The 13,629-nt window shown below is 41.0% G+C and overlaps 1 protein-coding gene across 2 annotated transcripts in view; it reads left to right on the top strand.

The window, feature by feature from the left end:
• The window catches only part of LOC139415221 (disheveled-associated activator of morphogenesis 1-like), a 121,464-nt gene that overhangs the window by 71,857 nt on the left and 35,978 nt on the right, over nucleotides 1-13,629 (top strand). For both annotated transcript variants that reach the window (XM_071163131.1, XM_071163132.1), the window contains exon 3: nucleotides 2,661-2,750. In XM_071163131.1, coding sequence (XP_071019232.1) covers nucleotides 2,661-2,750 — 90 coding nt within the window. The remainder of the gene's footprint in view (nucleotides 1-2,660; nucleotides 2,751-13,629) is intronic.

Genomic DNA, 13,629 nt, shown 5'->3' on the forward strand with positions numbered 1-13,629 from the left:
CGAAAAAAGTTAAACATTACTTAAACTTAACCCCATGCATTGCACTGTGGTTCTTCTCGGACAATAAAAAAAAAAAAATCATAAGTCACACTTCATTATTTCTGCCTCACACCAATTCATGTTTACTCCTATGACCAGACAATGTGAAATATTCCTCTATTAAGAAAGACAAGACGCTAATAATAACCCCCTTCTGTCGATAGACTTTGTAGTGCGAGTGGATAGGGAGAAATGTGTTTTATGGCTCAAAAGTGTTGAATAAAAAAGTAAACGTGAACTCACAGCTGCTCTTTGCTGTATTCGCTGGCAGTCTCTCGCTAGTCATGGTTTTATAGGTTTTGAAATCTCACAGTATGAACTTCGCTGTGGTCTCATGGAAGCTACACGTGGATCTGTGATATCTGATTGGCCAGCGGTAGGCCTATAGGTGCACTTGATTTGCTCTCAGGGATCACTGGGTAGGCGTAGTTTGTTCCCTTAAGACACTTGAAATGGTTTAATTAATCTCTCTTGGGTAGGGGGCAGTATTTTGACATCCGGAGGAAAAGTGTGCCCAAAGTAAACTGCCTGTTACTCAGGCACAGAAGCTAGGATATGCATATTGGTAGATTTAGATAGAAAACACACTAACGTTTCTAAAACTGTTAAAATTGTGTCTGTGAGTATAACAGAACTGATATGGCAGTCGAAACCCAGAGGACAACCCCCCAAAAAATGTCAGCTTACCACTATTTTCAATGGCTAGTACTATAATTATAAGCCCAAGTCCTCCCAAATTGCAGTCCTAGGGCTTCCACTACATGTCAACAGTCTTTAGAAAGAGTTTCAGGCTGGTTTCTGGAAAAATGACCCAGAAATTGTCGTTTTTTCTAGGTGGCTCCCATTTTGGCTGTAGTGTTTCCAAGCGCGTGGAGGAAAGCGCGTTCTTTCTTATTTATCTCCGGGAATGAACATACTATTCTCTGTCTTAAATTTATTACGTTTATTTGCATTTTAGGATACCTAAGGTTTGATTATAAACATTGTTTGACGTGTTTGGAAAAGTTTATTAGTAACGTTTGGGATTCATTTTGTATGCATTTTAATGGAGGTAAACTGAGTTGATTATTGACTGAGTTTTTATGGATATAAAGAAAGACATTATCGAACTAAAGAACCATTTGTGATGTAACTGGGACCTTTTGGGGTGCCAACAGAAGATGATCATCAAAGGTAAGACAATTTTTATAGCGCTATTTCTGACTTTTGTGTCACACCTGCCTGGTTGAAATATGATTTTCATGCTTTTTATGCAGGGTGCTGACCTCAGGTAATCACATAGTTTGCTTTCGCTGTAAAGTCTGGATTAACAAGAAGTTAAGCTTTATTTTGATGTATAACACATATATTTTCAAGAATGTTAAATATTTGAATTATTTTAATTTTATTTCGCGCTCTGCAATTTCACTGGATGTTGGCCAGGTGGGACGCTACCGTCCCACGTACCCGTAAGATAAAATGCGATCACTTCAACTACCCGGCACACAAGCCAGCAATCAAGTGCACCTACTGTAAACCGCAAATTCCCCCTAACTTGGATTAGTGGCTTGTAGGCTATGTGTGGAAGCCAGGAGGTGCTAAATGTGTTTATGTTAATTAATGGTTAATGACTGTGAGACCGGCAGTGATTTGCTTGACAATCCAGCCTTTCTCTTATAGTCTAGCAGTCTGACGTTGGCAATGCTGGCTCTGGTATGATGGAAGGTCAACTGGAAACCAGTGCAGTTCCCTGAAATGATTAGGATCAGTGTCCATTCTGGGGCTTAGCTTGAGTATAATTCTCATCAGTTTTTTCTGGGTCATTCAGAGTTGTTCTTTCAGAATTGTTGTCATGGCGCTGAACAATGGCACTGGATCAGAGGTGTTCCCAGGGTCCTCCTAGTCTTCTTATACAGGGTGATGGCCACCCTTGCCAGGAACTTTGTCAGTCTGTCATGGAAAGAGCAGGTGTCCTTAATATTTTGTACACTCAGTGTAAATGTGCCAATTTAGCATTTGTTATCTGTAATGGGTATAATACATTAGGCATTGTTGCTTACTGTTTGCATATAGATAAATGCACAACAACAAAAAAATCCAGTGCCACCTTGTTCAAAGAATAGCTTTTTATTTTGATTTGAGTACTCGAAAAATAATCATGCGAGTACTCGACCAGTCAAAGGCAAAATGCCCATCCCTACTCCTGTGGCACCTGTACGATCGGCAGCATCACTCAAGAACCAAGGTGTCTTTTTGTTTATCATGATCTTGAAGCATCTTTGCAACATCTGAAATTGAAACCTGGGAAAAGGCAAACTGTCCTTCGAAGATGCCCTTGGCTGAATAATAGGTTTGAATATGAGGGTTTCCAAATTCTACAGAGCATTAACTGAGTTGGTCAACAAGGTTGCTGTCAATGGTGGTGAAAAACTCACTAAAATGATCAGCCACCTGTTACTGTTGTCTACAAGTTGTATTCCACATTAATGTACAACTGTGAATTATATATTGTCTATACATTAATTCATCAATAAGGGTTTGTGTGTAGATTATAATATTTACTGTATTTGTAGGCTACTCACACAGACTCATTTTCTCTCTCCATCTCTCCCCCTTTCCCCACACACACTCTCTCTCTGCAGGATGAACTTGACCTCACAGAGAAACACAGGGAGGCCATGTTCAACCTGCCTGCAGAGAAGAAATGGCAGATCTACTGCAGCAAGAAAAAGGTAAGGTTTTCTGACCGCATCATTGTGTGCGTGTCATGTAATTCAAGGGTGTCCGCGTGCATATGCATGTTTGTGTCGGTCTCCCTGTTGTAGTAATCTTGGTATAAGTGCATTTCTGTGCCCCATTAGAGGGCATAAGGCAAGCCCAAGCATCTTGCCCTTTTACCTTAGTCAATCCATCACTGGTTAATTTCAACAGAAGCCTGCGCCAACTTCTCCAAAACATTTTAGAGGACCACTTCACTTAATGAAGATGTTCTCAGCAAAGCATCTAATCTCTTTAACCAAAGAGCTGCAGTGAATAAATCTCTCATAGGAGTGGAACGGCCCACAATATTAATGTGCCCCCCTCCCCCTGTACCGGTCATAATAAATCTTGCTGAAGTTTCTCAATCGCCTGATGCAGTGCACGGGTTTCAATCAGCTAAAATGCAGGATAGCCGCTTTCTGTGGAGAAAAGTCTGTAAGAGGATGTTTAGTATTTTCCTGTACTCTTTGACCCCTATGAGAGGTCATTTGGGTGGAGCCTGTTGCCATTTAGAGATGCTGCCCATCTGGCAAAGAACAGTCAGCTGTAGGCCATCCCCGCACTTTAGTTGCGGCGAAGTGCAGGATACCCTTAGCCAGTTGGAGGCTGTGTAGGTTGCACAAATCTGTTGCTTTATCCCATTGTTAACTCCAGGTGATGAGGCAGGAGAGTCAAATTCGCTGACCAGGATAATACACAAAATTAACCATCCTGCAGGGATATGACTGCACAGCTGCTTTTCCAAAGACTTCAGATGAAGAATTGTCTGTGCTGGTATTCTCAGCTGTAGAATTGTCCGTGCTGGTATTCTCAGCTGTAGAATTGTCCGTGCTGGTATTCTCAGCTGTAGAATTGTCCATGCTGGTATTCTCAGCTGTAGAATTGTCCGTGCTGGTATTCTCAGCTGTAGAATTGTCCGTGCTGGTATTCTCAGCTGTAGAATTGTCCGTGCTGGTATTCTCAGCTGTAGAATTGTCCGTGCTGGTATTCTCAGCTGTAGAATTGTCCGTGCTGGTATTCTCAGCTGTAGAATTGTCCGTGCTGGAAGTCCAGCTAATTTGGAAGATTTATGATTGTAGGCAACTGTATATTAACTGCATGAGTTTTTGTGATATGGTTTGGTCTGAGCTGTATTTGGTTAATGGTCTTTAAGGGAGACCGGAGTTTGACATAAGATGATAGATCGCTCAATGTCTGGAATGGAGTATGATAGTGGTGAGAGACAGCTTAGTTTTGTTGGAGTAATAACTTAGAAAATATGGTTCGTATTCTCACAGTGAGTCGAGGGAGTTGATAAGGACACGCCACATTTCACATCCTGTCACAACTGGTGACCTCATCAGCTTTTTGACATGTATTCTCTCTGACCCCATCCACACTCTGCTTACTGCTGGACTTTTTGGACTCCCGTCTTGGGACATAACCCTTGGGTCTCACCAAATGACCTTTCCATGACCTGTCTGTACAACTCATCTTCAAGCATTGGCTGATGGTCCTTTTTATATGGACAATAAAACCCCTACACTGCCTCTTACATATCCAATGTTTGTCACTTGCTTACTGGGTTTTAGGCTTGTTCAAACAACAGGTTGCCATGGTTTAATTCCAGGACCTTTCGAAGCCGCATGATCCTGGGAAAGTTATTTCGAAGAAAGAACTGCCTCCCTCTTTAGCCCGAAGATGGATGAGTCCACTGTTTAGAGTAGCAGTATGCACATTCTGTTTGTCACATGCTGCTTTAAGATATTCATATTATCTTGACAAGGAAGCTGGGGCAGCAGGTAGCCTAGTGGTTAGAGCGTTGGGCCAGTAACTGAAAGGTTGCTAGTTCGAATCCCCGAGCTGACAGGGTAAAAGTCATTCGTTCTGCCCCTGAACAAGGCAGTTTAACCCACTGTTCCTAGGCCTTCATTGTAAATAAGAAATTGTTCTTAACTGACTTGCCTAGTTAAATAAAGGTATAACAAAAATTAACCCCCCCCCCCCCCCATTCTCTGCAGCCTCACCAAACACAAGCTTTAACTCTCTTCGACGCTCTGGAAAGACGAGGTGGCCATTTTATCTGATGCTTCCCATCAGCCTTCAACAATTAGGATTTTAATTTGATCCAGATGGCAGGCAGGCACCAAGTTCTCCACTGTAATGTCGGAGTGAATAGTCAGGGGGCCGGAACATGGTTATAATAATTTGTACACTTCAAACTAAATGCAAAATTACGTTGTATTTGAAAATAAAATAATTTCATACCCTGATTACATTGAGACACGATCTCATTTGTGAGAACTTGGAAACAGATTTTCTAAATTAAGCTCTCTCACTCTTAGTTAGTTAGTTAGTTAGTTTGGGGACACTTATAAATGTCCTTGTTTTTGAAAGAAAAGCAAGGTTTGGTCAGCATGTCACACACACAAGCCTTAACATGTCCCACACCAGAGAACAGACGCCTCAAGTTGTGCTTCTGTTTTAACAACATGTCTGGTACGATTGTAGTTGAAGGGTTAAAGCGGGTGAGGGGACAGGGTGAAAAACCCCCACATACGCTACCGTTCAAAAGTTTGGGGTCACTTAGAAATGTCTGTGTTTTTGAAAGAAAAGCACTTTTTTTTTGTCCATTAAAATAACATCGAATTGATCAGAAATACAGTGTAGACATTGTTTATGTTGTAAATGACGATTGTAGCTTTTTTTATAGAATATCTACATTTATCAGCAACCATCACGTTGTGTTAGCTAATCCAAGTTTATAATTTTAAAATGCTAATTGATCATTAGCAAACCCTTTCGCAATTATGTTAGCACAGGTGAAAACGGTTGTTCTGATTAAAGAAGAAATAAAACTGGCCTTCTTTAGACTAGTTTAGTATCTGGAGTATCAGCATTTGTGGGTTCAATTACAGGCTAAAAATGGCCAGAAACAAATAACTTTCTCCTGAAACTCGTCAGTCTATTCTTGTTCTGAGAAATGAAGGCTATTCCATGCGAGAAATTGGCAAGAAACTGAGGATCTCATACAGCGCTGTGTACTACTCCCTTCACAGAACAGCGCAAACTGGCCCTAACCAGAATATAAAGAGGAGTGGAAAGCCCTGGTGCACAACTGAGCAAGAGGACAAGTACATTAGAATGTCTAGTTTGAGAAACAGTCCTCAACTGGCAGCTTGATTAAATAGTACCCGCAAAACACTGTTTGTTTGTGGGTGTTTGTTTCCGTGTCTGTGTTTTTCACCACACGGTACTGTTTTGGGTTTCGTTCGTTCCACGTTTATTGTGTTTGTATTCAGTCGTGTTCATGGTGAGTATTTCTTATTAAAAGAACCATGGACACTTACCACGCCGCATATTGGTCCTCCGATCCTTCTCGCCTCTCCTCTTCAGACAAAGAGGAGGAAATCCATTACATCAACAGTGAAGAGGCGACTCCGGGATGCTGGCCTTCTAGGCAGAGTTGCAAATTAAAAGCTATATCTCAGACTGGCCAATTAAAAGAAAATATTAAAATAGGCAAAAGAACACAGACACTGAACAGAGGAAGATTGGAAAGAAGTGGTATGGACAAATCTAAGTTTGAGGGGTTCGGATCGCAAAGAACAACATTTGTGAGATGCAAAAAAAATGAAAAGATGCTGGAGGAGTGCTTGACGCCATCTGTCAAGCATGGTGGAGGCAAAGTGATGGTCTGGGGGTGCTTTGGTGGTGGTAAAGTGGGAGATTTGTACAGGGTAAAAGATCCTTCCTTCTTCAAGATCCATCACTCCATTTTGCAAGGCCATGCCATACCCTGTGGACGGCGCTTAATTGGAGCCAATTTCCTCCTACAACAAGACAATGACCTAAAGCACAGCTCCAAACTATGCAAGAACTATTTAGGGAAGAAGCAGTCAGCTGGTATTCTGTCTATAATGGAATGTTAAGCACAGTCACTGGATCTCAACCTTATTGAGCTGTTGTGGGAGCAACTTGACCATATGGTACATAAGAAGTGCCCTTCAAGACAATCCAACTTGTGGGAGGTGCTTCTGGAAGTATGGGGTGAAATCTCTTCAGATTACCTCAACAAATTGACAACTAGAATACCAACGGTCTGCAAGTCTGTAATTGCTGCAAATAGAGGATTCTTTGATGAAAGCTAAGTTTTCAGGACACACTTATTTCAATTAAGAATAATTATTTATAACCTTGCCAACGTCTTGACTATATTTCCTATTCATTTTGCAACTAATTTCACGTATGTTTTCATGGAAAACAAGGACATTTCTAAGTGACGCCAAACTTTTGAGTGTGTGTGTGTGATGGATGTATGTATGTATGTATGTATGTATGTATGTATGTATGTATGTATGTATGTATGTATGTATGTGTGTGTATATAATATATATATATATATATATACATATACATATACATACTTTTTTGCCCCACTGTATGTATGTGTATGTGTATATATATATATATATACATATACATACTTTTTTGCCCCACTGTATGTATATATATATATACATACAGTGGGGCAAAAAAGTATGTATATGTGTATATATATATATATACATACATACATACATACATACATACATACATACATACATACAGTGGGGCAAAAAAGTATTTAGTCAGCCACCAATTGTGCAAGTTCTCCCACTTAAAAAGATGAGAGAGGCCTGTAATTTTCATCATAGGTACACTTCAACTATGACAGACAAAATGAGAAAAAAAAATCCAGAAAATCACATTGTAGGATTTTTTTATTAATTTATTTGCAAATTATGGTTGAAAATACGTATTTGGTCAATAACAAAAGTTTCTCAATACTTTGTTATATACCCTTTGTTGGCAATGACAGAGGTCAAACATTTTCTTTAAGTCTTCACAAGGTTTTCACACACTGTTGCTGGTATTTTGGCCCATTCCTCCATGCAGATCTCCTCTAGAGCAGTGATGTTTTGGGGCTGTTGCTGGGCAACACGGACTTTCAACTCCCTCCAAATATTTTCTATGGGGTTGAGATCTGGAGACTGTCTAGGCCATTCCAGGACCTTGAAATGCTTCTTAAGAAGCCACTCCTTCGTTGCCCGGGTGGTGTGTTTGGGATCATTGTCATGCTGAAAGACCCAGCCACGTTTCATCTTCAATGCCCTTGCTGATGGAAGGAGGTTTTCACTCAAAATCTCACGGTACATGGCCCCATTCATTCTTTCCTTTACACGGATCAGTCGTCCTAGTCCCTTTGCAGAAAAACAGCCCCAAAGCATGATGTTTCCACCCCCATGCTTCACATTAGGTATGGTGTTCTTTGGATGCAACTCAGCATTCTTTGTCCTCTAAACACGACGAGTTTAGTTTTTACCAAAAAGTTATATTTTGGTTTCATCTGACCATACGACATTCTCCCAATCTTCTTCTGGATCATCCAAATGCTCTCTAGCAAACTTCAGACGGGCCTGTACATGTACTGACTTAAGCAGGGGGACACGTCTGGCACTGCAGGATTTGAGTCCCTGGCGGCGTAGTGTGTTACTGATGGTAGGCTTTGTTACTTTGGTCCCAGCTCTCTGCAGGTCATTCACTAGGTGTGGTTCTGGGATTTTTGCTCACCGTTCTTGTAATCATTTTGACCCCACGGGGTGAGATCTTGCGTGGAGCCCCAGATCGAGGGAGATTATCAGTGGTCTTGTATGTCTTCCATTTCCTAATAATTGCTCCCACAGTTGATTTCTGCAATTTTGTTTCTGGTGTCCTTTGACAGCTCTTTGGTCTTGGCCATAGTGGAGTTTGGAGTGTGACTGTTTGAGGTTGTGGACAGGTGTCTTTTATACTGATAAGAAGTTCAAACAGGTGCCATTAATACAGGTAACGAGTGGAGGACAGAGGAGCCTCTTAAAGAAGTTGTTACAGGTCTGTGAGAGCCAGAAATCTTGCTTGTTTGTAGGTGACCAAATACTTATTTTCCACCATAATTTGCAAATAAATTCATTGAAAATCCTACAATGTGATTTTCTGGATTTTTTTTCTCGTTTTGTCTGTCATAGTTGAAGTGTACCTATGATGAAAATTACAGGCCTCTCTCATCTTTTTAAGTGGGAGAACTTGCACAATTGGTGGCTGACTAAATACTTTTTTGCCCCACTGTATGGAATCATGTAGTAACCAAAAAAATGTTAAACAAATCAAAGTATATTTGAAATTCATCAATGTAGCCACCCTTTCCCATGACCGCTTTGCACACTCTTGGCATTCTCTCAACCAGCTTCATGAGGTCACCTGGAATGCATTTCAATTAATGTGTGCCTTGTTCAAAGTTAATTTGTGGAATTTCTTTCCTTAATGTGTTTGAGCCAATGAGTTGTGTTGTGACAAGAACATAGCCCTATTTGGTAAAACACCAAGTCCATATAATGGCAAGAACATCTCAAATAAGCAAAGAGAAACAACAGTCCATCATTACTTTAAGACATGAAGGTCAGTCAATACGGACAATTTCAAGAACTTTGAAAGTTTCTTCAAGTGCAGTTGAAAAAACCATCAAGCACTATGATGAAACTGGCTCAGGACCACCAGAGGAAAGTTAGAACAAGAGTTACCTCTGTTGCAGAGGATAAATGCATTAGAGTTAACTGCACCTCAGACTACAGCCCAAATAAATGCTTCACAGAGTTCAAGTAACAGACACATCTCAACATCAACTGTTCAGAGGAGACTGCGTGAATCAGGCCTTCATGGTCGAATTGCTGCAAAGAAGCCAATACTAAAGGACACCAATAATAAGAAGAGACTTGCTTGCCAAGAAACACGAGCAGTGGACATTAGACCTGTGCAAATCTGTCCTTTTTGTCTGAGTCCAAATTTGAGATTTTTGATTCCAACCGCCGTATCTTTGTGAGACGCAAAGTAGGTTAACGGATGAACTCCCAGCGTGTGTGGTTCCCACCGTGAAGCATGGAGGAGGAGGTGTGATGGTGTGGGGTTGCTTTGCTGGTGACACTGTCTGTGATTTATTTAGAATTCAAGGCAGACTTAACCAGCATGGCTACCACAACATTATACAGCGATATGCCATCCCATCTGGTTTGCGCTTAGTGGGAATATCTTCTGTTTTTCAACAGGACAGTGTGTAATTATGCATTTCTTAGGCTGACCCATGCCAGACCTAGGCTTCAGACTTTTAAAGAGTCGGCTTGTGATTTCCCTCACACCTCCTTACATATTCGGGCAGATAAAACATGATTGTCCACTTCTGACGGCGAAACTACTTACACTACTGCATATGTCGTGCCCCAATTAGTGGCCTAATTAAGAATCATCTTGGGGCCTGGACTAGCCTAAATGGGTCTCCCTACGTCTGAAAACAAGCCAAAAATGTCTCCATACCCTCATTATTATAAATGTGAGAAATGCTTGGAGTTGCACTTTATCCAACCTGCTTTCCCTTCACTATGTTGCTTTTATTCTTCTCTCTTTCTCTCCCTATTTCACTTGATTCTTTCTGTATGTTTGCTTAGCTGTGGTCCGAAGCAGAGTGGATCAGCAGGACTTTGCTGGGATTTTTTTACCAGTGTTGCAGTGAGGATCAAAGCAGGGTAGTGTGTTTGGGCACAATTAATCAGCAGAGTTGGAGGAGGATAAACCCCTAGAGCCAGTGTGGAGGAAGGGGAAGCGGGGAGAGGGGATGGATGGATGGCCTTTGGGAGGTAGTTGGCCGCAGAGAGAGGGGAGTCTTGGCAGCGGGACGTCAGTAATGCAGACTCAGCAGTGAGCCTGGCCCGGGCCCAGCTAGCAAGGGCTTGGCATGGCTCCCCAAAGGCCTAAAGCTCACAGACAGAGCGGGTGGGGGGTTGTAAGGGTTGTGCTCAGTCGTCCAAAGCAAACAGGAAAGCCTCCCTTGGCAGGTGCAGCTTTTGTTTTCGAGGGAGATGGGGTTGGTGGTGGGGGCGGCCAAGCCCGCAGAGTGATGGAGGCACTCCTTTCTCAGTCCCCACTTCACAGCCAGCCAGTTCATTATGGAGCCTTTGTGTTCCAGAGGACTTCGATACGGTAACAGTTATCCAGTAAACACGATCCCCCGCAAGTTCCGCAGAACAAGCAATGAATGGTAGGCTAGCAGCGGCGCTGTCTCTCTGAATTAATTTGTTTACTTTGGTTCAGCCACCTGAATTGATGAGGTCATGCTGGAGATCATCAATCGCTTTCTACAATTTAATTTAATATGGTTTCCTCTGTATTTGTCTCTGTTAATCAGGAGGTGCCCTGCTTAGCTGCTCTGTTAGCAGGGGATCTGCACTTGAAACACACAAAATGAAGGATGCTTGTTTTTTTCTGTTCAAATATATTTTAATATATTTTATTTTTTGTTGTTGGTCAAATCCACTTTGCCATAGTGCAATCTGCTTTAAAAGTTATTATAGTTACCTCCCTGGGTCCACTAACTACAGTAGGCACAATACCACTCAATTTTGTTCCAGATTCTGGATTATGTCCTAGGTGAAAGTACACATGTACACACTGACACACAGAGGCATACCACTGATTATGTATGGGTGAAGGAAGTTTTGTTTTGCTATATGGAATTCTGTGTATTTGCTGTTATTTTAGTTTGTCAACTTTCCTTTCAGCCCTAGACTATGGCGACATAATAATCTATATGATCTAGAAAAAAAAGAAACGCACACCTATTTAGGCGAGGTGCTGGCTAGCGGAGTAGAAAACGTGAAAATAAAGGAGAGCCGCACACTGTAGGAGCTCAGATGTAAAAATGTAATATCCAACGTCAAGACATAATCTATATGAACACAGCTGCCACTTCTTTAACACTAGAACTGCTGGGCCCCGAGGGACCCCCCTTCAAACTAATGAGCAGTCATTTTGACTGCAAAACACTAGCAGTGTAATTAATAAATGTAATATATGCTATCGCAAAAATTATCAGTTGGTTGTGTTTATGACAGTCTTAGGTAACATTAGAATACATTTTTATAACACAATAGCATTTTCATTAGTTTTACTGTAGGCTATTATGTTAAAAAAAACAAGTTTAAGTTTTCAATCAGTTTTATTTGTGGAATACATTTGTTGCAACTATGAAACAAAACACATATGTGTTGGAGCACAGTAACAGCTTCTTGACAACAACAAGAATTATAAAAAACCCAACCACCAAGATGCACAGTCAGCAAGACGCGCCATCAAATAATGAAAACATCAGAAGCCTAAACATTATTATAAGCGCCAATTGTGAATGATAAAGTGAAAATCAGCACAAAAGTAATAATGGCATTACAAAAACAATAATAGCATAATTTGACAGCTGTCGATATTCTGATAATCTGACCGTAGCATTGTCACCGGCTTGTTCTATCCAACCAATGTCATCCTTTCCTGTTTCCTGTCTCACCGTTTCATTTGGTGGTGGCACGGGCACCTGCTCAGTGCGCACGGTTCTGGCCTCAGAGGTGAAGGTTCAGAATTAGAAGAAGAATCATCAGAAATGTCATGATTCATTTCTTCCACACCATCTGATTGGTTTTCATTCAGATTTTGTAGCAGCGCTAATGCGGCATGTGCATCCATTCTTCTTGGTCTTCTTGCCATTGTAAATTGCTCACTATCTCACTGTGTACTCCAAGTAGGGCACAGTAGACTGATAAGACTGCTTGGATTTGATGGACTGATGTAGGGTACATTCCATTTTGAGATTACAATTAGAATAGATCAGTACAATAAAATGGGCCACCTTGTTCTTCATTCACAGTTGGTGATTACTCAATTATGCATCATTCGCTTCCCCTCGCTCATCAACTCACGCATTGTCCCCCTTTCTCCCCATCATACTTTACTTCATTTATTTGTTATGTGTGAAATTTAGTTTTGGTTTAGGTTCAGCTTCGAGGCAATTATCAATGTGAATATCAACTGGGCACAGCGAGAAGGTGTGGAGCAGGCCTTACTGTCGGGGGAAGGAGGGGCAATGGGGGAAAACCATTTTAAAAATATCACATGCCCTCCTAGAACTGGGTAGAACTTACATTTTGTTGGTGATATTAAGATTCTAACAACAACAGTGTGTTATATAGACTTATTTAGGAAAGGTCAAGGATGGAGTGAGGCATGACTTAAAAAATAAGTAATACAATGAGTAATACATTTTTTAAATTAATGAGCAATCAAAATGACTGCTTCCTGTTGTTAAAAACCATTGGATGCTGTTTATCATAGCGCTCTATGCTTTATTATGGGTGACCAATAAAACTACCATACTGTGTTACCTCGTCACTCCTAATTTACAGAAATACATTACTCATTCACAGGAATGGCTAACTCTTGAAATTCCTAGTTGCCAAAGATTTAGGTAGAACAGCCTTTAGTTCTTATGAGCCACATACTTGAACAAATTTCAGAATACCTTACGATTGGTTGCACTAGTGTTTAAAAAAATATATATATATATATCATTTGTATTTTTCCTTATTATTTACGTTGTGTTTTCTGCATTATGAAGCAGGGCTCTCTCGGAAAGAGACCTTGGTCGCAATGGAATATCCCTGATTTAAATAAAGGTCAAATAAATAAATGTTACGATGCTCCCACCAGCTCTCTGTAGTCAACTGCCAATGCCAGAAACCACCAGCTGCCATGGTTTGGGGGGGACCCTCATTTCAGGTCTCAGATTAGGTAAAGTCACTGTGCAAAGCTAGGCTAGCTATGACTAGCTGAACTACGCTATATGAGACAAACACTCTGGCATATACACTACATGACCAAGAGTATGTGGACACCTGCTCGTTGAACATCTCATTCCAAAATCATGGGCATTAATATGGAGTTGGTCCCCCCTTTGCTGCTATAAATGCCTCCACTATT

Source organism: Oncorhynchus clarkii, chromosome 8, assembly GCF_045791955.1.
Source record: "Oncorhynchus clarkii lewisi isolate Uvic-CL-2024 chromosome 8, UVic_Ocla_1.0, whole genome shotgun sequence".
NCBI lineage: Eukaryota > Metazoa > Chordata > Actinopteri > Salmoniformes > Salmonidae > Oncorhynchus > Oncorhynchus clarkii.